This window comes from Doryrhamphus excisus, linkage group LG17 (genome assembly GCF_037039965.1).
Source record: "Doryrhamphus excisus strain RoL-2023G ecotype Guam linkage group LG17, RoL_Dexc_Guam_v1.1, whole genome shotgun sequence".
In the NCBI taxonomy this organism is placed as follows: domain Eukaryota; kingdom Metazoa; phylum Chordata; class Actinopteri; order Syngnathiformes; family Syngnathidae; genus Doryrhamphus; species Doryrhamphus excisus.
Window position 1 is genome coordinate 15,726,680 of NC_136373.1, and position 27,241 is coordinate 15,753,920.

At 45.3% G+C, this 27,241-nt stretch overlaps 1 protein-coding gene across 1 annotated transcript in view; it reads right to left on the reverse strand.

The window, feature by feature from the left end:
- Positions 1-2,976: 2,976 nt before the first annotated feature.
- Positions 2,977-27,241, reverse strand: part of nkd2b (NKD inhibitor of WNT signaling pathway 2b) — a 36,288-nt gene continuing 12,023 nt past the window's right edge. The window contains exons 4-10 of the mRNA XM_058085358.2: positions 9,649-9,709; positions 8,341-8,453; positions 6,519-6,614; positions 6,284-6,425; positions 5,540-5,597; positions 5,337-5,461; positions 2,977-3,932 (exon numbers count right to left, since the gene is read on the reverse strand). Of these exons, the coding sequence (XP_057941341.2) occupies positions 3,379-3,932; positions 5,337-5,461; positions 5,540-5,597; positions 6,284-6,425; positions 6,519-6,614; positions 8,341-8,453; positions 9,649-9,709 (1,149 nt within the window). The 3' untranslated portion in view covers positions 2,977-3,378. The remainder of the gene's footprint in view (positions 3,933-5,336; positions 5,462-5,539; positions 5,598-6,283; positions 6,426-6,518; positions 6,615-8,340; positions 8,454-9,648; positions 9,710-27,241) is intronic.

Consider the following 27,241-nt stretch of genomic DNA (forward strand, 5'->3'; position numbering starts at 1 on the left):
TTCTCCGGGTACTCCGGTTTCCTCCGACATTCCAAAATCTTTCATTTTCTACAACTTATCCTCACAAGGGTCACGGGAGTTGCTGGAGCCTATCCCAGCTATCCCATGCTAGGTTAATTAGCGACTCCAAATTGTCCATAGGTATGAATGTGAGTGTGAATGGTTGTTTGTCTATATGTGCCCTGTGATTGGCTGGCCACCAGTCCAGGGTGTAACGCACCTCTTGCCTGAAGACAGCTAGGATAGGCTCCAGCAACTCCCGCGACCCTCATGAGTATAAGCAGTAGAAAATGAATGAAAAAATTACCCCCCCCTCACTTTTTCCACTTTGTGTTGCACTTGAGAGTCAGAATTAGTCAACCATTTTCCCTCCAGATTCAAGCCGAGGTCGCTCAGCTCGGGGCTTAATCAAGTGGAAATTGGAATAGGGGGGTTTCAGAGAGAGAGGGGGGGGGTGGCGGTCAGGATTGTGGGGTGCAGGGTAGAATGGCGCAATTGTTCACATAAAGGCCTCATGTTGAGCCCACTTTGAAGTTAGACTTTGGGAGGGTGGGCTGGTTGTATACGGACGGGAAGGGGGTGCTGGGATTTTACAGTAGCAATACTTGATTGCTTTTTGTGCAATGGCGACAAGGGGGAGTGGGTGCAAAGTGGGACCCGAATTTATAGAGTAGCACGGGAACAACAGAGGCAAAAACCACACACAAGTAGGACCCTAATATTTCCCCCGCCCCCGGTTATTGCCCCCTCACATGGACACCCGGCAGCATCAACATTCAAGTGAGATTCCCCTCCATTTGTCCCACTCCCATACAAGCAGACAGGCTCCCACTGATCTATTATGTTGCAAAGCCTTTCTCATGCATGTCTTGAATGCTGCAGGATAATCACGTTTTCCTGAGACAGGCTAAGCTGCACATGGAGGGGGGGGGGTGTAAAATAAATGTGCAATGCTATAAAAGTTGCAAGCATTCCTGAAAAATGTGCATATAAACAAATATTCCTACCTTTCTCTTTCCCTTGTTTGAGCAGGTGTATTTCAGTGATGCTGCATCCAGTCACTCCCAGTAGACACTTGTTGCACCTCCGTGGCGTGGGTGGGTGTGGGTGGGTGCTCCAGGCTAGTTGACAAACACAAATTTTTACCCCCACTCCAAAAAAAAAAAAAAGCAACATATAAAAAGTGCATAAACTGTAGTGCACACTTGCAAGAGAAGCTGGTGTCAAGAGTTTAGAGCTTCGGGTTCTCCGGGGGTGCGCAAAGTGGATATTTGCATTAGATGGACCCTCCCCTCGCTTTTCATAGCTGCCATTGTTTGTCGCAGCCGGGGCTCAGTCCTTCCCTAAATCCCTCACGACTAGAACAGGGAATGCTGCCCCCCCCCCCCTCTCCTTCTGACGCCAATTAACAAAAGAAAGTTACACAACTTCCATTTTTATAGTGCACTATATCAAAACAGTAGTCATGATTATAAGTGTATTGAAAAAGTTACCAAACTTAATTCATGGTTCGAACACCATCGTAATGAATTTTCATATCATAGTGATGGAATTGTCAAATTCAAACAAGGAAAACGGTGCACATGCATCTTTGCTGCCATCTAGTGGTGAAAGGATTGATTTGAAAATGGCGTCCACCTAGAGAAAATTAGTTACGGTACATTAAATTACACAATTAAACCATTAGCACTTCTTACTTCAAATGAAGCACTTAATTTCATTTGATGAAATAAGTATTTAATTTAGAGAAAAACCTAGTAGATGTGTGTTAAATATAAATATAAGTTAACTAATCGCTTACCTTGATCGCCAGTTAGCTAGGTAGCCGGCTAGCCTACGTAGCTTGGTAGCCGGCTGAAGCTTGTAATAAAATAAAAAAAAAAAACCGAAGACACACTACCAGAAAAAAAGAAAAAAAAAAAGCTTGGTAGCCGGCTAGCCTACCCAGCTAGGAGGCCGGCTAGCCTACCCAGCTAGGTGGCCGGCTAGCCTACCCAGCTAGGTGGCCGGCTAGCCTACCCAGCTAGGTGGCCGGCTAGCCTACCCAGCTAGGTGGCCGGCTAGCCTACCCAGCTAGGTAGCCGGCTAGCCTACCCAGCTAGGTGGCCGGCTAGCTTACCCAGCTAGGTGGCCGGCTAGCCTACCCAGCTAGGTAGCCGGCTAGCCTACCCAGCTAGGTAGCCGGCTAGCCTACCCAGCTAGGTGGCCGGCTAGCCTACCCAGCTAGGTAGCCGGCTGAAGCTTGTAATAAAATAAAATAAAAATAAAAATAAATAAATAAATAACAAAAACTGAAGGCACACTACCAGAAAAAAAATGCTTGGTAGCCGGCTAGCCTACCGAACTAGGTAGCCGGCTAGCCTACCCAGCTAGCCCAATTTTAAATGTGATTGACACCATGTAATATGAATTGACATTCTTGACTATTTGTCTTAAGTACAAAACTTACATTACAGTACATTACATTGAATTAAATTAATGCTATTTTTAAAGGTAACTTAGAACGTGGTTTGATGGCAGCATGTGTAAGGAAAAAAACAAAGATTACCGCATCCAGCAGAGGGCGCTCTCACAGGGAAATTCTTCAAGTTTTTCCAGCTGGAAGATGTTTTGTAATTACAATAATTTACATGTATAAAAAGCCCTAAGAATATTAAATGTGATATTCTTTTTTTATGAATGTGTTCATCATTTTAGGCGCCAGCAAAAAACATGGCAAAAACACGATCTATAATGTTTATTATAATATATAAAGAACAACATACATATATGCATAATTATATCCATGATGACATATACAGTATTATAATTATACAGTAAAATGTGTTTATATTTATATATATATTTATACATATAGCAGGATATTTTTGCATAAAAACCGGCAGTGGTGATTTCATAACCCTCCCTCTCGCTCTCGCTCTCCCTACCCCAGATATTTCAAATCTACCCCCCCCCCAATCCCACCCCCCCCCCCAGTCCACAGACAAAAGAGGCCTCTGTGATAAAAGCAGCACCTTTACACCTGAGATCCATGTGACAAATAGCTTCCAGGGACCATCAACAGCATCAGGAGGGGGGAAAAAGGTGTTAAAGTTTTCCCGTGTTTTGGCTTTCTGTTGTGTGGTCCCCATTTGTGAAAATGGCGGCAGCAGTCCCAGCAAAGATTTTACTAAAAAAAAAAAATAAAAATGATGTCACACATCATTGATGTTGACACGCTAACTTCAGAAGAAAACGTCAGGTCCACGACGGCTGAGTGTCACGATACAAACTCCATAAAAGTCAGGATAACTGAAAAGTGTATAGCTTGGGAGAGTCCTGGAGATCCCGGACTGGGAGTGGTGCTTGGTCCTGTACACTTGACCCGAGTGGAGGCGGTCATGTCTGGTGGTAATGGTGGTAGTGGTGGTGGTGATGGTGTTCATGGTGGTGGTGGTGCTCGTGGCGTTGGACCACAGGAACCACAAATCCCGGGCTCCCGGGTGGGCCGGACATTTGCTCTCTCTCCAGGCCCGGCAGTGTGGGCGGCAGCTGCTGGGGGTGAGGCTGAGGGGTGAGAGGTGTTTTGCTCGGAGACATGGCTTCCCTAGTTTTGGCCCTCATACGTTTGCTGTGACTGTACTGTAGAGGGTGCTGGTGGTGGCTCTGGTGCGGTAAGTGGTACACGTCTTGGCCCCCGTGGGTGGCCGCGTGGTAGCCGTGGCATTTAGTGGATTTGCCGCCGCTATTCCCTCCTTTGTTGGTGCCCTTGGGTGACTTCAGGAACTGTGCTCCTTTGCCTCGGAGCTCTGCCGGGTTGTAACTATCGCTGATGATCTGAGAGCGCCGCTGGTGAGTAATCTGGGCTTCCGGCTCGTGGGAGCGGGAACGACTCTGGCTCTGCGAGCTTCGATTATGGCTTTCCTGGGGAGGGAACGCGGGGCTTGTTGTTCCTGAAAGACAAGTCGAGGAGGTACTTAAAAACAATGCATCCTTGTGTGAATGCTGACAATCAAGCATTCATGGTATAACAATGCTGCCTTGCTGGCTGCCATGGCAGTTTTGGAATTAATTCATAAATGATGACAGTTTTATGGTTGACTATGGCCTGTTATTAGTCCAAAAATATCTTATGTAGTATTCTGGCCATTGATGAAACATTACATTAACTTCAAACTGCATGTCCGACACGATAGAGTAAAAAAAAAAAAAGTTATCCTCACATTTTGTGCGGAAGTGGTAAGTTTATTTGGAATGAATTAATAAATGATGACAGTTTTGTGGTTGACTATGGCCTGTTATTAGTCCAAAAATATCTTATGTAGTATTCTGGCCATTGATGACACATTACATTACATTCAAACTGCATGTCCGACATGATAGAGTAAAAAAAAAATTATCCTCACATTTTGTGCGGAAGTGGTAAGTTTATTGCTTCTTACATTGTCCTTCTCCTCGTTTGAAACCCTTTCCTAAGTTTAGAATAAATTAAGTTGGAGGCTAACTAGTTAATTTGGAGTAGAGTCACTGCAGTGTTGCGCAATGTTGTGTAAACAAAGATCAGTAACAATGGATTAGATTTTTATTTTATATTTTAAAAAAAGTCAACCCAGCACCGGTGCCGCTACCTAGATCCGTGGACACAGCTGCCAAAGTGAAAATTATGCTTGAAATGTATCGTTTCATAAAAAGCTGTTGTTGGACTTTTTGTAGTTGGGAGCTGATATTTTCCTGAAACTTACCTATGTTCTACTGCTGATTACTAAAGAACGGAAAAAGGTAGGAACAAAATTTTTTTCCCTGACGATAGACGGGAGTCTAATCCTTCTTTTGGTAGGTTCCATGTTGATATAGCCGTAGTACACAATAATCTGTGTGCCTTGAAAGATCATGGCCACACTAAATAAAAGGGATTGTCTCTTAAAAAATGGTTAATTACCCCCAAATTAGCACCATAACTCCCTTTAAGGGCGAGTGGTTAGCGCGCAGACCTCACAGCTAGGAGGACCAGGGTTCGATTCCACCCTCAGCCATCTCTGTGTGGAGTTTGCATGTTCTCCCCGTGCATGCATGGGTTTTCTCCGGGTACTCCGGTTTCCTCCCACATTCCAAAAACATGCTAGGTTAATTAGCGACTCCAAATTGTCCATAGGTATGAATGTGAGTGTGAATGGTTGTTTGTCTATATGTGCCCTGTGATTGGCTGGCTGGCCACCAGTCCAGGGTGTCATCGTGTGTCGTCACAGTCCACTTGTATTAAGGTTAAGTGTAGCAATGAGCAGTTAGCACCCACTACTACTGGAGTGGAGCACAATTTCCCTGGTAGACGTCTGCTGAATGAAAAAAAATGAGCTTACCCTCAAACCTGGAGGTATAGTTCTCTATACCAGCCAAGTCCAGGTAGTGATTCCTCCTCTCGGTGTTCTCATCCACACAGTAATGCTGGCCCTCAGTGGTTGGTGCTTCATTGTTTTGTCCCTTGCTGTGTCGGTGAATGAGAGCGTCTGTAATATCCTACATTTGTACATACGTGGCATGTACAGACTAACAAAGTACTCACCTGATATAGGCGGAGATGCGCTTGTCAGCTGAACGGCCTTCTTCTTGGTGACAGCGATCTGGAAAAGGAAAGTGAAACTAATCAGATGTAAGCCTATCCCAGCTGTCTTCAGGCGAGAGGCAGGGTGGCCAGCCAATCACAGGGCACATATAGACAAACAACCATTCACACTCACATTCATACCTATGGACAATTTGGAGTCGCTAATTAACCTAGCATGTTTTTTTTTGGAATGTGGGAGGAAACCGGAGTACCCGGAAAAAAACCCACACATGCACGGGGAGAACATGCAAACTCCACACAGAGATGTCCGAGGGTGGAATTGAACCCTGGTCTCCTAGCTGTGAGGTCTGCGCGCTAACCACTCGTCCGCCGTGCAGCCCTACATCTTATTTATTTGATGTTTTGTTGTTATGCAAATTTTGTTGTTATGCAAAGATGCAGGATCGGAGCAGGAGGGGATAGAAAAGAAAAAAATTGAAAACAGAGAGAGGAGGAGTGCGGGGACAGGAGGAGGACAAAAAGAGACCATAACAACAGCAACAACAACAATTAGGATGACAATAACGGAACATTAGAAACAAACAGAACGACATCAGCAAATGTCTAAGTGTTATAAAAGACCATAATGGAGAGGACAAATTATTAAACAGTCATACATATTAGTAGTAATAGCAATGAAAATATTAACCATGATAGTAAACAAAAGCTTTCTTGTGACATTAATAAGTATACTTAACTTACCTGTGCCCGTTTCTCTTTTATGGCATCGAGGCTCCGGTGTGACGGTTAGCTTGACACGTAGCGTCTTGCTTTTGTTATTGCAGGAATGATTGACCGAGGCGTCCACTACATCATAGATGGTGTGCATCAGGCTGGACATATCCTGCAAAGGAGGGTGTGTCAAATGTTGACACAGCGAGACAAATTTTGCTACAAAAAAAACAAACAAAAAAAAACATGTGCGAGCAATCGTCACCTCTTTTGTCACTTTGCCGCTGTTGTCAAAGTCGTAAAGTGTGAAGATCCACTCCTGACGGTTGTCGTCCTCAACTGAAACGTCACACTCCAAGTCCTGTGTATACATGACAACGTGCTTAATAAAAATAAAAAAATAAAAATAAAAATAAAAATAAAAAAAATAAAAAAAAAAAATAACGCTACCTAAAAAAAACTCTGGTTTCCTCCCACATTCCAAAAACATGCTAGGTTAATTAGCGACTCCAAATTGTCCATAGGTATGAATGTGAGTGTGAATGGTTGTTTGTCTATATGTGCCCTGTGATTGGCTGTCTAGAAAATGAATGAATGAATAGAGTAAAAATATACTCATAGAGTAAAATATGGTGGAGGTAGTGTGATGGTATGTGCCCTGTGATTGGCTGGCCACCCGTCTCTCGCTAGAAGACATCTGGGATAGGCTCCAGCACGCCCGCGACCCTTGTGAGGATAAGTGGTAAAAAAATGAATGAATGACTAGTTCATAAAGTAAAATATGGTGGAGGTAGTGTGATGGTATGTGCCCTGTGATTGGCTGGCCACCCGTCTCTCGCTAGAAGTCATCTGGGATAGGCTCCAGCACGCCCGCGACCCTTGTGAGGATAAGTGGTAGAAAAATGAATGAATGACTAGTTCATAAAGTAAAATATGGTGGAGGTAGTGTGATGGTATGTGCCCTGTGATTGGCTGGCCACCCGTCTCTCGCTAGAAGACATCTGGGATAGGCTCCAGCACGCCTGCGACCCTTGTGAGGATAAGTGGCAGAAAAATGAATGAATGACTAGTTCATAAAGTAAAATATGGTGGAGGTAGTGTGATGGTATGTGCCCTGTGATTGGCTGGCCACCCGTCTCTCGCTAGAAGACATCTGGGATAGGCTCCAGCACGCCCGCGACCCTTGTGAGGATAAGTGGTAGAAAAATGAATGAATGACTAGTTCATAAAGTAAAATATGGTGGAGGTAGTGTGATGGTATGTGCCCTGTGATTGGCTGGCCACCCGTCTCTCGCTAGAAGACATCTGGGATAGGCTCCAGCACGCCTGCGACCCTTGTGAGGATAAGTGGTAGAAAAATGAATGAATGACTAGTTCATAAAGTAAAATATGGTGGAGGTAGTGTGATGGTATGTGCCCTGTGATTGGCTGGCCACCCGTCTCTCGCTAGAAGACATCTGGGATAGGCTCCAGCACGCCCGCGACCCTTGTGAGGATAAGTGGTAGAAAAATGAATGAATGACTAGTTCATAAAGTAAAATATGGTGGAGGTAGTGTGATGGTATGTGCCCTGTGATTGGCTGGCCACCCGTCTTTCGCTAGAAGACATCTGGGATAGGCTCCAGCACGCCCACGACCCTTGTGAGGATAAGTGGTAGAAAAATGAAGGAGGATAATAATAATAACACTTTCCACCAAACCAAAACCTGGCATAAAAAAATCAGAGAAGCCCTTAAAAGGGGTTCTTTCCAAGCATAAAATAACAGCTAAAAGTGTGTTGACGTAAAGCATATATCTTCCTTTCTTTGTTCTGTATGAGACCACAAATAAAGAGTAGCAGTGAGCCGTGACTACCTCTTGATGACCTCTTTTTCCAGCTACAAATGTGTGGTGGTAGGGTGGTAGCTTTGATTTACGCATATCTAATAACAACACGGAAAATCAAAAAGCAAACATATGGAGAAGTGGTTGAACACGTTTGAAGAGGCTAGCATTGTATTTAAGGCTTGGCTTAGTTTAGGATTGGTTTCTTGATAGTATTGTAACAATCAACACTGTGAAGACAGGTTTGATTGACAACTACTCACATCCAGACTGATGCGTTTCTTCCCGGAAGCTTTGATTTCCCGCTCTCCGTCGTCTGCGTGAAGGTACTGCAGGTAGTTTTCGCAACCCTCGGCTTTCTCTGGAGGCAGAGCCACTGTCATGACATAAAACAACACGCACATTTAGTCACAATTTAATGTGTGTTACTTCATAATGAGTGTTTTTCTTTGATGCAAGAGGGTTACGAGGGTCACAGGGGGTGCTGGAGTCTATCCCAGATGTCTTTGGGCGAGATGCGGGTGGCCAGCCAATCAAAGGGCACATACCATCACACTACCTCCACCATATTTTACTCTATGAACTATTCATTCATTCATTTTCTACTGCTTATCCTCACAAGGGTCGCAGGGGGTGCTGGAGCCTACCCCAGATGTCTTCAGGCGATTGGCCAGCCATTCACATGGCATATACCATTACACTACCTCCACCATATTTTACTCTATGAACTATTCATTCATTCATTTTCTACCGCTTATCCTCACGAGGGTCACGGGGGTGCTGGAGCCTATCCCAGATGTCTTCGGGCAAGAGGCGGGTGGCCAGCCACCATTACACTACCGCCACCATATTTTACTCGATGAACTATTCATTTATTCATTTTCTACAACTTATCCTCACAAAGGTCGCGAGCGTGCTGGAGCCTATCCCAGCTGTCTTCAAGCGAGAGGCGGGTGGCCAGCCAATCTCATGGCATATACCATTACACTACCTCCACCATATTTTCCTCTATGAACTATTCATTCATTCATTTTCTACCGCTTATCCTCACGAGGGTCACGGAGGGTGCTGGAGCCTATCCCAGATGTCTTCGGGCAAGAGGCGGGTGGCCAGCCGATCACATGGCACATACCATCACACTACCTCCACCATATTTTACTCTATGAACTATTCATTCATTAATTTTCTACCGCTTATCCTCACAAAGGTCGCGGGCATGCTGGAGCCTATCCCAGCTGTCTTCGAGCAAGAGGCGGGGTACACCCTGGACTGGTCGCCAGCCAATCACAGGGCACATATAGACAAAGAACCATTCACACTCACATCCCAAAGACATCTGGGATAGGCTCCAGCACCCCCACGACCTCATGAGGATAAGCGGTAGAAAATGAATGAATGTTTACATCGTAACTTTGCTCCAAATTCCAGCGTGGCACACATTAAAAAAGACAGTGACAAAGTGTTTCTTTTGTCGTGCACCAGCTTTAAAGGAATAATAATCTTTTAGTTTCTAACAGCACAGTAAGATAATAGGAAAAAGTTCAGCGTGAGCAGAGCAGGTCCCAACTTACCCTCTAGGGGGCAGTGTTGATCTGCAAGATGTCCCTCCTTGGAATGGCCGTTTGGAAAGTCCTAAGTGAAGGAAAGAGAAGAGAGGGATCAAAGATGGAAGTGAATCTTTAGTTTAGAATTCAGACACAGGGAAAAACAAACAGTTCCAGCGAAAGCATTGAGTGCAAAGAGAAGGCCAGGATTTGAACATGTGGACCAGGCTATTGTGTTTCACTGTCTGGCATACAAGCCAAAGAGTTGAGATTCCTCCAAACCCTCGCATCCATCAAAAAAAAAAATAAAAATGCAATTTATCTTCCGAGCTCTCTTGGAAGACGTTCGTTCTCACAGAGCATGTCGATGATTGACGCCAAGTAGTTTAAAATTTGAATTAATGCAAATATTCATTAGTGGTATTGTTGTGTACAGTTCAATTCCAAGTGTTGCTCTTCTATGTGAATACTATGTAAAACTGATAATGCACACCAGTGATGGGTCATTCACAAACGAAGCATCTCTTAGAGCCGGCTCTTTGAAGTGCCGTCGTTTTTGTCAGTGAAGATTAAAAACCCATATCTCCTGACTGTGTGGCTAACATGCTAACCACTCTCACACCGTGCGGCTGGTATGACAACTTTGATTTGTTGATTTGTCCTAATAAAATATCATGACATTACTAATGGTCGAGTGGTTAGCGAGCAGACCTCACAGCTAGGAAACCGGGGTTCAATTCCACGCTCGACAATCTCTGTGTGGAGTTTGCATGTTCTCCCCGTGGGTTGCGTGGGTTTCCTCCCACATTCCAAAATCATGCTAGGTTAATTAGCGACTCCAAATTGTCCATAGGTATGAATGTGAGTGTGAATGGTTGTTTGTCTATATGTGTGCTGTGATTGGCTGGCGACCAGTCCAGTGTGTACTCCGCCTCTTGCCTCGAAGCCAGCTGGGATAGGCTCCAGCACCCCCGCGACCCTCATGAGGAAAAGCAGTAAAAAAATGAATGAATGAATGACATTACTAATACATCATCACTACTATCAGGAGAACCATCCCAGCAAGGTGCACTGTATTCGGGCACATGTTCCGAGCAACTGGTGTGATGCCACAGAACTCTCCGGGTGGAATGTTTGTTTACAACTGATCTCGGGAAGTTACGACAAGCCGTGCAAGTCACAGGTAGGAGGAAAAAAAAAAGGAGCGCTTGATTTGCTCACCCGCATAACACAAATTTTGCCTCATTGGAGTTTTTTTCTTTTAATGGATGAATCGGTGTATGTCGTAATTCTCTCATATCGACCAGATTGTTACCGTGGTATGTTACCGAGTTGATTCCGTCAACAAAAGCCGAACTTCCCATCACCAGTACGCAAAAAAACAGTCACTCAAATTGCTTCCTGGATGGTGGAAAACAATGACAATGAAATGAGCTGCAAGAATCCCGACAACAAAATGATTCATCTTATTATTGACGTCATGTTCAAGTTCTCATTTCTTTGAAATCAAATCCGGAGGCCCGCTGCAAATACAAAACAGACAGATGCGCGAAAAACAAAAGAACTGCATGTACCCTCAACGGAGCGAGCGAGGGTTTGAACATCTGCATGCGTTTAGGTGCAGGACCCCCCCCACCCCCCCACACGCCCTTCTCCTCCACACTTCACCCTCCCCTTCCTCTCCTTCTAATGACAACAGCAGGGCTATGTGGTTCTATTTAACAGTCTCACGGCCCCCGTGATTATTCCTCACTTCACAGGACGAGTCCTCCAGCCTCTAATCTAGACCTGACCTTCCCAGCCAATGGGGGGGGGGTGAGTCTCAGGGTCAAGGTTTGAATACCCGCTGCAAATTGGCCACCTGAGACTTTTTTGGAGAGAAAACAGAACAGTCAAAGATCGGGAGTTGAGCCTTAACGGAAGGGGGAGGGGGAGGGGGAGAGAGGCAGGAAGTCGGGAATAAAGAGAGTGAGGGCACAAGGGAGGAAAGGAGGGAAGGGATGATAAAAGGAACAAAGATTGTAGAGGAACAGAGGATGTGGTTTGCCTAAGAGGAGCGAGATAGCGCCTATCTAGCGCTTACTGGGAGCTCAGTGTGAGAACTGGGGGAGGCTTTCTTACTGGGACGACTGGTACCGCTCCAGTCCTTAATCCCCACCACTGTACAGTACGCACGCTTGAAAGCTCAGAAGGAAGCCATTTTCTATCTGTTGTGTTTACTTTATGTTAAGGAGACACATTTGACTAAAAATTAATAATAATAATAATGGAATTTTATAGGCTGCTTTCTATATGTTAATTGCTGTGTCAGAATCCAGATAAATACCGCCATTTTTTTAAAATTCTGATGCTTACTTTGCACTGAACAGGAAGTGACTATATGCCACTTTATTGACATAGCCAGCCAATCACAGGGCACATATAGACAAACAACCATTCACACTCACATTCATACCTGGACTTTTCATATTTGGAGTGGCTAATTAACCTAGCATGTTTTTGGAATGTGAGAGGAAACCGGAGTAGCCAGCCAATCACATACCATCACACTACCTCCACCATGTTTTACTCTCTGAACTATTGATTCATTCATTTTCTACCGCTTATCTTCACAAAGGTCGCGGGCGTGCTGGAGCCTATCCCAGCTGTCTTTGGGCAAGAAGCGGGGTACACCCTGGACTGGTGGCCATGCAGCCAATCACAGGGCACATATAGACAAACAACCATTCACACTCACATTCATACCTATGGACAATTTGGAGTCGCTAATTAACCTAGCATGTTTTTGGAATGTGGGAGGAAACCGGAGTACCTGGAGAAAACCCACGCATGCACAAGGAGAACATGCAAACTCCACACAGAGATAGCAGAGGGTGGAATTGAACCCTGGTCTCCTAGCTGCGATGACACTGATGCCAGTACCTGTGCTCCTGGCACGGCTTGGTGTGGTATCGCAATCATAATGCCGGACACACGATGGGCTGCAATATTGCAGGAGGCGCAGGTGCGCTGTCCAACAGGGTGTGGCCAGAAAAATGTCCTGTGAAAATGTCTGTGTTTGACACTGGTTTTGATTTTGGATCAACATTTGCAATAAGCGTGACTGTTGTAATTATTAGAGTAGATTCAGCTACTCCCACATTCCAAAAACAAGTTTACAATGGAGCTGAATCTACTCTTAATAATTACAACAGTCACTCTTATTGCAAATGTTGATCCAAAATCAAAACCAATTTCAAAAACATTCATCCATGTTTTTGGAATGTGGGAGGAAACCGGAGTACCTGGAGAAAACCCACGCATGCACAAGGAGAACATGCAAACTCCACACAGAGACGGCAGAGGGTGGAATTGAACCCTGGTCTCCTAGCTGCGATGACACTGATGCCAGTACCTGTGCTCCTGGCACGGCTTGGTGTGGTATCGCAATCATAATGCCGGACACACGATGGGCTGTAATATCGTAGGAGGCGCAGGTGCGCTGTCCAACACAGTGTGGCCAGCGCACCATGCAATTTTCGTGAAAACAGGGACAACCCCATGCACATTACATTATAAAAAGAGCTTGAGTACACATACGTTATTTTAAGAAATCGAACTTCCACCGATTCTACTTCAGGTATATTTTGCTGATTGAGACACAACACACGGCTTCAAACTACCAACTGCACCAACCCCCGTCGTCACCTCCTCGTTACATCCGCCGAGGGAGCTAATGAGAGAGCAGGCCAGTGTCTGACCGCAGTCTGCAGTTTAACATCTAAACACATGGCATCTCCATCTACGTCGCCCACGGTGTCGGGGCCCAAAAATCTGCCTGCCACATGTGTGTAATTAACCGCTTTCTGGCATCTCGCCGCTATCCATTCTTTCGGTATCGGATCGCAAGCGGCGGCTCTGCGGGGCTTTCTCGGCGAAAGGTCTTGATGCACACGTCTTGGGAAGACATAACATGGAACTGACAGGAAGTGGTACCGCTGTCAGAAGAGTCGACGCTAGCATGTAAACAAGGTAACCAGGAGAAGCTTTCATAGCTTCCCAACCAGGTGACATCAGACAGCCGCCCCCTCTGCCTGGGTCCCCACCCATACATCGTCCCGCTGGAAAACAGTGCTCATCTTTGTTCTGGCATCTAACCCATGCACACATTCCCCCCGTGTCTGTCGAAACATACGCTGCTGGAGAAAATACTAAACAGGATTTCATCCCGAAATTCCGCAATTAGTATCCATACAACCGAGCGTCCAAGAGTCTCTAACGTGACACATATAAAAGTTACCCAACACCTTCAGTAAGGCGCCGAGGGAAATCCTCAAAGCCCTCCATGTGACTTATTAATTGTGCATGATTGCGGGGATTGCTAATTGCTAACGGAAACACGGCCGGGTTAGCGTCCGTGTAAAGAAAGGAACGCCGCTTGGTAAACATACGGTGTTAGTCGCCGCCGCAGAAAAGAAACCGGATAGCCGGGAATAAAAGACCGCCATTGCAGGAGAAAACCAACCTGGCCTTGACTCAAAACCAGCTGTAAGTGGTTAAGCTGCGGAGAGCCAGTGAAAAGGATGATGTTTTAGTGTGTGTGTGTGGGGGGGGGGGGGGGTGGGGGGGTCCTCCCTCTCCTGCTCTTACAAGACGGGAAAAGAACAATGAATGGATGGCGGGCATGTAAGCCGTCTTTCCTGGTGGTTTACCAAGACCTTGGTCGGGGAAAGTCATTTTTGTGGAAAGTCAACCGACTTCAGCTAGCATTGAGTAGCTAGCTTTACAGCGGTGCCTCCGACATCAAACGCAAGCCATTCTGGGAGGCTTCTTACTCGGATTTAGAAGCAATTTGTCCCATAGGAAGTGAAATATTCTGTTTCAGCGTCAAAATGTTGCCACCATATTAAAGGGGACCTACAGTAAAGTCTCGTTATAGCGATATTCTCGGGAGTTGGAAAAAATATCGATATAACCGGACTATCGATATATCCGAACTGCATTAAAAGTGGGCAATAATGCACTCGACATTGTTCTATACACACGAGAGAAACCACGAACGCCAGCATGTACATATGAAAAACAGTGATTATTGCAGGCGATAAAAAGATATCTGAATACAACACAATTAAATACATGTATTTGTACGCTTGTGTCTTCGTTGGAATAGGTGTATGCTATGTCATCCTCATCATCCTCGTCATGAAAACACTAAGTCGTTTACAGATTTCGCTAATGGTGGTACTGAAATCCTTAAGCAAACATTGATTCAGCTTTAAGCTGCTTTTGTATCGATATAAGCAGACCAAATTGGCTGGCGGGAGATGAAAAGGGCATCGTAGTAACCGGATTATCGTAATAACCGGGTATCGTACTAACCGGAACTAATTATATCATAAAAGACTAGAAATTTGCCGGGAAATGAAAATAGTATCGTAATAAGCAGTACTATCGATATAACCGATATCGACATAACGAGACTTTACTGTATTATAATCATTTTTGGTGGCCATTACCGATTGTGGTACAAAAAGGCTACTAGCAACTCCAGACATCGGTGAGCTTGTAATTTTCATTCCATCCCAAAACTCTCCACTCACTGTAGTGTAATGAAAAAAAGCGTTAACATCTAAAAAAAAAAAACATTTGCATGACATTACATGCAATGTCAGTCCATTTTTTAGGAATAACAAATGCCACAAAAGGCAAATATTTGTTGAGGAATTTTATAAATGCATCACTTTGCCGTGATGTCTTTTCCCTGAGTGGCACCGAGATGACACAATTCCGCACTGTCATCCGGACAGACCCCATGTGGCCGAGATGGCCCACATACGCCTCTCCCGGGCCAGCGGGACTCTGTTTGAGGTCAAACAGGAGGCAGAACCTCTCTCTTGGCAGGACATGAATCACAGGGGTTGAATCCTCTTCCTAGTCCTAAACCAGCAGCTGTGGGTTCGGGGAGGAGGAGGTCGGAGGAGAATGCTTGTCCAGTGACATAACAGCAGCACCTAACCCATAAAAAGGCACCTGCCCCTTCCACAATTGAAGAGATCTCCTAATACCAGCGCCCGCCCCCCCTTTTCCCGAACCTGATTATCCCCCTCACTTTGATTTGACCTGCTGGATGGTATAAACAAAGATTAGCGCCGCTAGCTGACCACTCTGCATCTGTCGGCGATGCTGTAATCAGCTGCACTTCATTAAAGCAGCGTTGATAGCAGCGTGATGTAATGGAGGAGCCTTGCCTCAGCTGCCGCGCTGCCGCTACTCGGAAACCACGCGTCTGATTCCGGGTGTTAAATACTGTAGCAGTTGACCACACAATGTATTTCATCGATACAAATACGCCGTTTTCATGGTTGATGGCATTTTTCCGTGTGAGGTTGCCACAAGTGGTTAGCACGCAGACCTCACAGCAGGGAGACCCGAGTTCAATTCCACCCTCGGCCATCTCAGTGTGGAGTTTGCATGTTCTCCCCGTGCATGTGTGGGTTTTCTCCGGGTACTCCGGTTTCCTCCCAGATTCCAAAAACATGCTAGGTTAATTAGCGACTCCAAATTGTCCAAAATGTGAGTGTGAATGGTTGTTTGCCTATATGTGCCCTGTGATTGGCTGGCCACCAGTCCAGGGTGTACCCCGCCTCTCGCCCGAAGACAGCTGGGATAGGCTCCTGCACCCCCTGCGACCCTCGTGAGGAAAAAGCGGTGGAAAATGAATGAATGAATGAATGAATAACTCAATCACAGGGCTGCACAGTGTTCAAGTGGTTAGCATGCAGACCTCACAGCTAGGAAACCCGGGTTCAATTCCACCCACGGAAACGGCGTTCTGGGTGAGTGCACTGAAAAGGGTATTTTTTTGAAAACGTTGGCTGGTCTTTGAAAACTATGACGTCATGTGACCGGAAGTCGACTGGCGGGACTCAACCCTTATCTTCCAAAATGAGCAACGCAAGTTCTGGAAACCTTCAACCCACTAAGACAAAAGGGATCCAGTCACGCCATTGTTGTATAGAACATATGTGCTGAAACCGATGCACAGAGTGAACCCTCTTCCTGCCTGTTTGGAGGCTATAGAAACGAGGAAAACAGCCAATGGCAACATAGTGAAACTTTACAAGTCTGGAAGTGGACAGGAAAAGGGGGGTTGCTCTGGGGTCAACGCCAAGCCCGATGAGTTTTGGACATGCATTTGAAACCGGCAAAATTAGCAAGTTTTATTTATTCATTTATTATTATTATTATACCAACAGTTCATCTTTTGACGCAAATGTTGACTTAAGTAGGCGGCGCTTTCCTTAGACACTCGGCAAAGAATCCTTAAGAACAAACCCTAAAGATATTTAGACTAATCAAACAATACATTCAAAATGTATCCAGAACAGGGAACACACACACATAACATAACTGAACACACACACACACACACACACATACCCTGTTAAACAAGAAAGTCCGCCAGGCGACGGAACAGACTCAAACAGGATGTGCCTCTGTTTGTGGTCTGCATGTGAAATTCTGTACGCGACCGCGCAAGCCCCTGGCTCTTAAGCCCGGCCAATGGGAGAGCGTCCAGGCTGATAAAGCTGAATGGATTTGTTCCACATTCCACAAGTCCTTTAAACAACACAGAGGACCTCTCGGACTGCCAGGTTTGTGGCCGAGTCGGGTTTTGGACACCAATCCCATGAGGGCAGGAAGCGACTCCACCTCTTTGTGAAAGTTATGTAGAGACTCTTGTGTCGTTTTTTTTTTATTTGAAACTGTGTGCCACTTAAGAGTAAATTGGATTGACATAGCGCTGCCCTCAGCATGGCGCATCTTGGAAAACAAGCTCAAGACGGACATACGACAGTCCAATAGAAAAGATACAATACCGCTGTTTGGAGGAAAGCAACAAAGTAAACAAAGGAGGAAAACAATGGAGATGACGAGTTCTACCAGAAGAAAAGCACATTTTGCACTCTTCCAATTCCATTCCTATTGTTTGCCCACCTTGCGACCTTCATTGATAACAGTTATATTGAATTAAACTCTTACCAAAGACAAAATGTGGCAGTGAGATCAACCACCGCCAACTTCCTGTTAACCTTAAGTCGTCATTTAGCTCTTTCAATCATCATTTATATCATTTATATATCATGAGGGTTGGGGGGAGGTGTGCTGGAGCCTATCCCAGCTGTCTTTGAGCGGGAGGCGGGGTACACTCAGGACTGGTGGCCAGCCAATCACAGGGCACATATAGACAAACAACCATTCACACTCACAGTGGAGTCGCTAATTAACCTAGCATGTTTAGGAAAACGGAGTACTCGGAAAAAACCCACGCATGCACGAGAAGAACATGGAAACTCCACACAAAGATGGCTGAGGGTGGAATCAAACTCGGGTTTCCTGACTGTGGGGCCTACGCCCTAACCACTCAATCACCGTGCAGCTTGTATTTTCATTCATTCATTTTCAGCCGCTTATCCACACGAGGGTCGTGGGGAGTGCTAGAGCCTATCCCAGCTGTCTTTGGGCGAGAGGCGGGGTACACCCTGGACTGGTCGGCAGCCAATCACAGGGCACATATAGACAAACAACCATTCACACTCACATTCATACCTATGGACAATTTGGAGTCGCTAATTAACCTAGCATGTTTTTGGAATGTGGGAGGAAACCGGAGTACCCGGAGAAAACCCACGCATGCACGGGGGAGAACATGCAAACTCCACACTGAGATGGCCGAGAGTGGAATTGAACCCTGGTCTCCTAGCTGTGACAAACAACCATTCACACTCACATTCATACCTATGGACAATTTGGAGTCGCTAATTAACCTAGCATGTTTTTGGAAGAGGGAGAACATGCAAACTCCACACAGAGATGGCTGAGGGTGGAATCGAACTCGGGTTTCCTAGCTGTGTGGCCTACGCCCTAACCACTCAACCACTGCGCAGTCCCATTATTTTTATTTTTATGTATGTAAAATTCCTAAAATGTGTTTTGCGTTGACATTTTTGGCTTTCTGGAACAGATTGATTGGATTTATGTTATTTCTTATGGGAATTTTTTTTTTTGGTTAACATCCGTTTTGGTTAGAATTGAATGTTCTGGAACTAATTAGTGACGCTAACCAAGGTTTCGTCTTTATTTTTTTTTTCACCATGATTTCAGATATTTAATATTTGAGTTTTGGTACTTTGTCATGTAAACAGTTATATCACAAGGTGTGACGGGCATCGGTATTTGTGTTGATCTCCATCTGATCTGGAAACATGATGTGTCGGTTCTTTCGTGATCGATGACCGGGAGATTCCTAGCACTGGCGTGGAATTTGAAAGCGCGTTGTTGTTTTACGTTTCCATATCAACAACAAGTGTATCCAAGGGATCCTCAGTCAGTCGGAGTAAACAAGGATTTGCAAGCGCTCTCATCCGCCTCTGCTGCGTTTCAACATGACCACTCTCACCCCGAAGGACGCCGCCGCCGAGCGGGCGATCGTACGTGTCAGGTTGCCAGCTGTCTATCTGACACGCCAATGTCACTTCTAATTGCTCTCACCTGCGAGATAAACGCCGACACCACTGTTTTCGCCGCTTGTTTTGTTAAGCCGCGTGGAATTCCCAGCCCCGGCTTTGAAAACCGGGCCTGATACTTCATAGGGGTGAGGCTCTGCGGTTTTTGGTGGCTGCCGGGACTACAGGCGTTACTGTGCTCCTGCGGGTGACTGAGAAATGTAAACAAACAAGGACAGCTGCGTGCGGATAGCAGCTATGCTGTACATGCAGCACACACACACTGGATAGACGCTTGTCCGTCTAATCCAGGGGTCTCAAACACACGGCCCGTGGTCCAAATGTGGCCCAAATGGTCTAATCCATTATGACTTTTTTTTTTGGTTGCGGCGCTCCCGCTGTTAACGGCTTGGAGAATTTGTGGATAAACTTCCCGCTGGCTTTCCGGTGCATGTCTTCCAAGCGGGATAAGAGCGGCTTCAGGGTCAGATTCAACCACAGCTCTACAGTCCACCCGTGACTGTTCCCGAAGGGTAGCTTCCAAAGAGAAGGGCAAGATCCAAATGACTGCCAGTGATGAGAGGAGCTTATGCAGCCGTGACCAATCAGCGAGTAATGTAGCATGAACCCCCCACCCACTCTCACCCCCCACCCACATCCATCAGTGAGGTACACTATGCAAATGGCTGGTAGCGGGGTGCTATTATGGTTCAGCCGTTACAGACAGGATGCAACAAATAGCCAAAATAAACAAGGAAAGTGTCTAATAACTCAAGTGCCAACATGTTTTCGGCTAAAAATAAATAAATAAATAAAATTTCCCAGCACCTGTTTTGTCTCTTGTCTCACTTAAAGTTGCGGTGTAATTCCCCGGCTGTCTGCTACGACTGCCAGTGCGGGGAAGACCACAGGAATTCTTGACACTACAAGAACAGGCTTAAGTCCCGGCTGCGAAGTTCCTCACAAGTCTGGAAGTGGACAGGAAAAAAAGGGGGTTGCTCTGGGGTCAACGCCAAGCCCGATGAGTTTTGGACATTCTTGTCGCAGAGCGGAGTGTAATGATGTGAAGAAAGACTACATTCATTGCATATTTGCAGAGCTCATTTTCCCCAAGAATACAAAGAGTGTGAATGGTTTACTGATGCAACAAAATTATGTAGCTCATCCAGGAAAAAGGGGGTTCCTCTGGGGTCAACGCCAAGCCCGATGAGTTTTGGACATTCTTGTAGCAGAGCGGAGCGTAATGATATGAAGAAAGCGTACATTTGTTGCATATTTTCAGAGCTCATTTTCCCCAGAATACAAAGAGTGTGAATGGTTTACTGATGCAACAAAATCATGTAGCTCATCCAGGAAAAAAGGGGGTTGCTCTGGGGTCAACGCCAAGCCCGATGAGTTTTGGACATTCTTGTAGCAGAGCGGAGCGTAATGATATGAAGAAAGCGTACATTTGTTGCATATTTGCAGAGCTCATTTTCCCAAGAATACAAAGAGTGTGAATGGTTTACTGAAGCAACAAAATCATGTAGCTCATCCATATTTCCTGAATTATTCTCGAAGGAAATTACTGGAAGATAGCATAAAAAGATGCATTCAAACCATGAATCAAAATTTTAAACATGACGCCGATTTTTCTGAGCTTCTTCTAGCTGCGTGTGCACTTTCGTGACCTGACCAAACCCCCCCCCCCCCACCTCCCCGTGTGTGAAATTCAGGAACGTAATTCATCCACGCCACAAACCGAGATGAAAAAGCAACTGTGCAGAGCGCAGTTCAGCGCAGCGGCGCCTCCTTCTCGGCTTTTTTCGTTTTAAAGCCTCGATTACTGAACATCGGGCTAGCAGGCTCTCCCTGGCGTATTCTTATCTTATCTCAGGTGTTAAAAACCACAAGAGCCACAGACTCCGGCTCTGTGCACAAAGTCTGAAGGCAGTCCACTTGAAAGCACAAAGTGAGACACTCACCCGGCGCTGATAAAAGCTCTTGAAGGCGGATTTGTGCTTGAAAAAGGCAAAAAAAAGGTGCTGATGTGAGCGAGCGAGAGAGAGAGAGCGAGAGAGGAGCTTAAGCTTAACGGTGGTGAGATAATCAGGTACCAGGATGGAGTCGTCAGAAGCAAGAGTATGACACCGAGGGGAAAAGTTCAGATATTCTGATACACTGACATTCTTGAAAATGATAGCTTCGGTTGGGCCCCCATCAACACAAAGAAGTAAGTACTGGTTATACACACAGACCTTACTGGGACTACATTCATAGATAGCAATACCCCAAGTTAAACTTTCTCTGAAAAGGTCCCTAATAGGTCTCAGGGAAGAACTACGACTAGGACTACATTAAAAAGCCATAGCATTTCAGTTTGTGGAATCAAACTATGGAATGGATTGAGTAAGGAACTCGAACAATGCACAACGATGAGCCAATTCAAGAAACAATACAAGCAGTTGATGTTTGCTAAATACAAGGATGAAGAGTCTTGAACCAGTCATGATGTGCTATATATATATCACTATATTGACACTTACTATGGTACACATTATGTCATTGGATGGTCATATCACCTTGTACTTCAGTACGTGACAAAAATAAAAAATAAAAATTACCAAATAAAAAAATTTTTATGAAAAAATATGAATTAAAAAGAATTAAATAGAATTAAATTAAATTAAATAGAATTATATAAAATTATATAAAATTATATTAAATTAAATTACCTGGTACCTTGGTACGTGACAAGAAAAAAATCTAAATTAAAAATAAACTTAAACTATATTAAGAAAGCAGGAAGTGAACAAATGTAACAGTTACTGACTGTAAAAGTACCAGATGGAGGGGTAGGATTTAATAAGCTTTGCTTCTTCCTACTCCTTTTGGACATGTGGAACTGTGAACTGATTATGTGATGCATTCAATTGTAATCTGATGTATGTTCAAATGAAATACAACCATTACCATTACCAGTAAAATTACCAATCAAGTAATCATTGTAGGCCACTCAATGATGGAATGAACGGTGACTGAAAATACTGAGGCTACATCCCTCAACTATCATCTCGATTGATTCTACTCCCAGATGACCGAGCTCACCCTGGACTGGTGGCCAGCCAATCACAGGGCACATATAGACAAACAACCATTCACACTCACATTCATACCTATGGACAATTTGGATTCGCTAATAAACCTAGCATGTTTTTTGGAATGTGGGAGGAAACCGGAGTACCCAGAGAAGCGCTAACCACTCGTTCACCGTGCAGCCAGCTTGTAACATGTTCCTTTAAAAAACCCTGAATTCTTAGAAACGTCATCCTTATTCCACATTCCTGAAGCTACCGCCCCGCTATGTTCGAGACATGGAGAACGATACCACACACCACAATCCCGTCGTCTTTCTCTTTTGATTGAAAAACCAAAAAATGCGTCCAGACCTGCCGGCTTTGTTTGCTTATGGTGCTACTTTTGAAATCAAGTCCTGCATAGGTGATCAGATATCACTAACATCCATCCTGTATTTTTTCTCACAAGATTGATGACAGGCGGCACGGCGGTCGAGTGTTTAGTATGCAGACCTCACAGCTAGAAGACCAGGGTTCAATTCCACCCTCGGCCATCTCTGTGTGGAGTTTGCATGTTCTCCATGTGCATGCGTGGGTTTTGTCCGGGTACTCCGGTTTTCTCCCACATTCCAAAAACGGGTCGAGGTTATGCTAGAGCCTATCACAGCTGTCTTTGGGCAAATATTACCTAAAATTACAGACCTGGGTTCGATTCCCGGCTTGGGTATCTCTGTGTGGAGTTTGGTTGCTTTGGTTTTCTCCGGGTACTCCCACATTCCAAAAAAAAACATGCTAGGTTAATTGGCGACTCCAAATTGTCCATAGGTATGAATGTGAGTGTGAATGGTTGTTTGTCTATATGTGCCCTGTGATTGGCTAGCCACCAGTCCAGACAGCTGGGATAGGCTCCAGAAAATGAATGAATGAATGAAGATTGATGACACGTTTGAAACCCTGTGTAGGTATCGTTTTTTTTTTTTTTACTCGTAAAATGCCACAGTCCTCATCTGAAAGCGGTTAGCCGCCGAAGCACTCGAGCGCCTTCAAAGCTTGGAAAGGGTGGCCGTGCAGACAGCGCAGGCCTGGCCGGCTTTCCGCACATCACTCCAAACTTTTGTTACACGAACCTGTTCCCCGTCATCCAGGCTCTCAATGACTCGTCATTGAGAGGAAGTGGTTTATTTTTGTCCCTGGTGGTCATTTTACAAGGGATTTGAATTTTTTTTGGAACGGAGGAGAAGGACTTTTGAAGAACAGAGAGGTTTTTGCGATACTCTATGATGATATATTAATATACCAGAACACTTTTGTGCTCTTTCTACGTACATTTATGATGAATGAAGCCTCTGTTCTCATTTCCTCTGAAGGGCAGCCTTCTTTTCTCCCCCCCTTCCCACTCCCACCCACTTCTTTCCTGAAGCGCCGTCCACTTCAAAAGCAGACGGAGCCCCTGTGCGCCGTGTAACGTGTTTACTTAAAGGCTCGTTTCAAATAAACAGCAGTTCTACGCTAAAGGACGCCCCCCCCCGCCCCACTCCACACACCCCCCCTGACTGAGAGCCTTTCACAGATACCAACTGGAAGCTGCTCCACAAACAAAACATAGTCTTCCAAAAAAATAAACAGCCGTAGCTTGGGAGGTGAATGGCGTTAAAAACGTCACAACGTATAACCTTTTTATTTACTATAGAATACTACACTAGTTACATATGGCGTTTTTGGGTACCGGGATTTTTAACTTTTTACATTTTATTACCGCACTCGGGCTGTAATTTGCGTTTTTTTTTTTTAGGTATGAATTTGAGTGTGAATGGTTGTTTGTCTATATGTGCCCTGTGATTGGCTGGCCACCAGTCCAAGAAAATGAATAGAAAATGAATGAATGTTTGTCTATATGTGCCTTTTGCTGACAACCAGTCCAGGGTGTACCCCACCTCTCGCCCGAAGATGCTGGGATAGGCTCCAGCACCCCTGCAACCCTTGTGAGGATAAGCATTAGAACATGAAGAATGAATGGTTGTTTGTCTATATGTGCCCTGTGATTGGCTGGCCACCAGTCCAGGGTGTACCCCGCCTCTCGCCTGAAGACAGCTGGGATAGGCTCCAGCACCCCTGCGACCCTTGTAAGGATAAGCGGTAGAAAATGAATGAATGTTTGTCTATATGTGCCCTTTGCTGACGACCAGTCCAGGGTGTACCCCACCTCTCGCCCGAAGATGCTGGGATAAGCTCCAGCACCCCTGCAACCCTTGTGAGGATAAGCATTAGAACATGAAGAATTAATTGTTGTTTGTCTATATGTGCCCTGTGATTGGCTGACCACCAGTCCAGGGTGTACCCCGCCTCTCGCCTGAAAGCAGCTGGGATAGGCTCCAGCACCCCCGCGACCCTTGTGAGGATAAGCGGTAGAACATGAAGAATGAATGGTTGTTTGTCTATATGTGCCCTGTGATTGGCTGGCCACCAGTCCAGGGTCTACCGCGCCTCTCGCCCAAAGACAGCTGGGATAGGCTCCAGCAACCCTTGTGAGGACAAGCGGTAGAAAATGAATGAATGGTTGTTTGTCTATATGTACCCTGTGATTGGCTGGCCACCAGTCCAGGGTGTACTCCGCCTCTCGCCTGAAGACAGCTGGGATAGGCTCCAGCATGCCTGCGACCCTTGTGAGCATAAGCGGTAGAACATGAATGAATGAATGTTTGTCTATATATGCATATGCTGGTGACCAGTCCAGGGTGTACCCCGCCTCTCGCCTGAAAGCAGCTGGGATAGGCTCCAGCACTCCCGCGACCCTTGTGAGGATAAGTGGTAGAACATGAATGAATGAATGTTTGTCTATACGTGCCCTTTGCTGGAGACCAGTCCAGGGTGTACCCCGCCTCTCGCCCAAAGACAGCTGGGATAGGCTCCAGCATGCCATTTCCATAGTTTAATTGATAGTAACCAAAATCACCTTTTATTGAACAGTACTGCCAAAAACAGTGCATGTTAGACATTAAAATGATCAGAAATGAAAGAAACAAGGCTAGCTAGCTACTATAGCGTTGGGGTAGAGTGTGGTGAGTGCCAGTAACTGGTGTGAGTTGCGGCCGACAGCAGCTCCTGTGTGAATGATCACTGCAGCTGTCAATGTTAGTCTACGTCATGTCTTATTTTCCTTTATGACGTCAACTATATTGGGTTTTACAAGTCTAAATGTGACTATAGGGGTGTTAGATCATGTCTAGAGGGCTCGAAAACCTTAAACATGCTCTGAAATATTTCACTTATCGCAATTAATTGTGATTAACTTTGCACGTCACCCAAAGCTCAACCCATTCGGGCACCACAAATGTCGTTTACAGTCAGGCGACAAAAGATCAATCCCTAAGATTTACGACTGAGAATGCTATTTTGTTTCCCTGAAGCTTCCATTGCGGATTAGCTGTGGAGCCGACGTTTTTTTCCACTGCCCTCATTCATAGAAAAAACACATTTATATTCAAGAGAGGAATCCCCGCACCTTCTAAAAATAAGTAAGAAACCTCCATTTCCAAATATTTAAAGAGACGACATGCAAGGATGTAAGGTGATGTGAGTGCATCATTGAAGATGGTGTATGCTCAATTACAAATGCCCATAATAACATAAATAAACAAAAAAAAAAAAGAATATTCCCATGACTGATCCAAGGATTGCGAAATGAAGTACACTTGGAAAAGAGCTGCTGCCTTCTAAGAGGGGCAGAGGAGGGGGGGGGGGCAGGGGGTTTATGTGGAAACATACCTTACACACTAAAATGTAATAACCTTTGAGTCTCCCGGTGTTTTGCTTGGCCGGGAGACTCAACATGATCAAACACAGACTCGGATCCAGACGTTTTTGCCAAAAAATGTCAGCATTAAGCAAAGGGCTCCAGATTCAGGTATTTTCTTTCCCCTGGCAGCAAAGCAAGAGCACAGACGCAAACCGTTAACCCTGGACGGGGCTGTCCTAGCATACCCCCCCCCCCACACTATCATCATTTTGGACAAGTCTATGCTTCCAATGTTGTAAGAAGAGCATCGTTCAAAGCTTGAGTTGATAAAAAGTCCTGCATTAAGTTGGTTAGCCACAAGTCAAAATGGAGGAATGTCCCATTTTGGCATAAAAATGACATATAGGTGTCGTTTTTTCCTGCTGATAATGATGCTGACGTAAAGCTCGCCATTGTTTCCAAATTTTGCCTTCAGATTGTAACTATGCAATTCAGAAGGCGTTTGTGCCATATAGAAATGTGCAACTTTCACACTTATATGTTCATTCATTTTCTACCGCTTATCCTCACGAGGGTCGCAGAGGGTGCTGGAGCCTATCCCAGCTGTCTTTGGGTGAGAGGCGGGGCATCTTGTGATGAAAAGATGAGCATCTAATCTTTGTTTTGGTATACACCATGTCTATATAGGTTAGTGCTTCTCAAATAGTGGGACGGGCCCCCTCCCCCTGGGGGGAGCGGGAGGGAACAGTCGGGGGGACAGACCTACCAACATGTACAAATTTATAGTACTCAACATGCAATAATCAGTCAAAAATGGGCTATGGAAAAATGGCTGGGATTCATTCATTCATTCTCTACCGCTTAGCCTCAAGAGGGTCGTGAAGGGTGCTGGAGCCTATCCCAGCTGTCTTCAGGCGAGAGGCGGGGTACACCCTGGACTGGTGGCCAGCAGCCAATCACAGGGCACATATAGACAAACAACCATTCACACTCACATTCATACCTATGGACAATTTGGAGTCAGTTTGAATTAACCTAGCATGTTTTTGGAATGTGGGAGGAAACCGGAGTACCCGGAGAAAACCCACGCATGCACAGGGAGAACATGCAAACTCCACACAAAGATGGCCGAGGGTGGAATTGAACTCTGGGCTCCTAGCTGCGCGCTAACCACTCGAACCAAAATGTTAGTTACTTAGTTTTTTGGGGTATTTGGGGATCAAACATTTTCACCCACCATTTTTTTCCCCACTTATTAGTGCATTCACACGCGATGTCTTGACAGATGATTGACATGCAATCATTTGATTGTCACATACTCGTCTCGTTCTCGTAGACCCAAT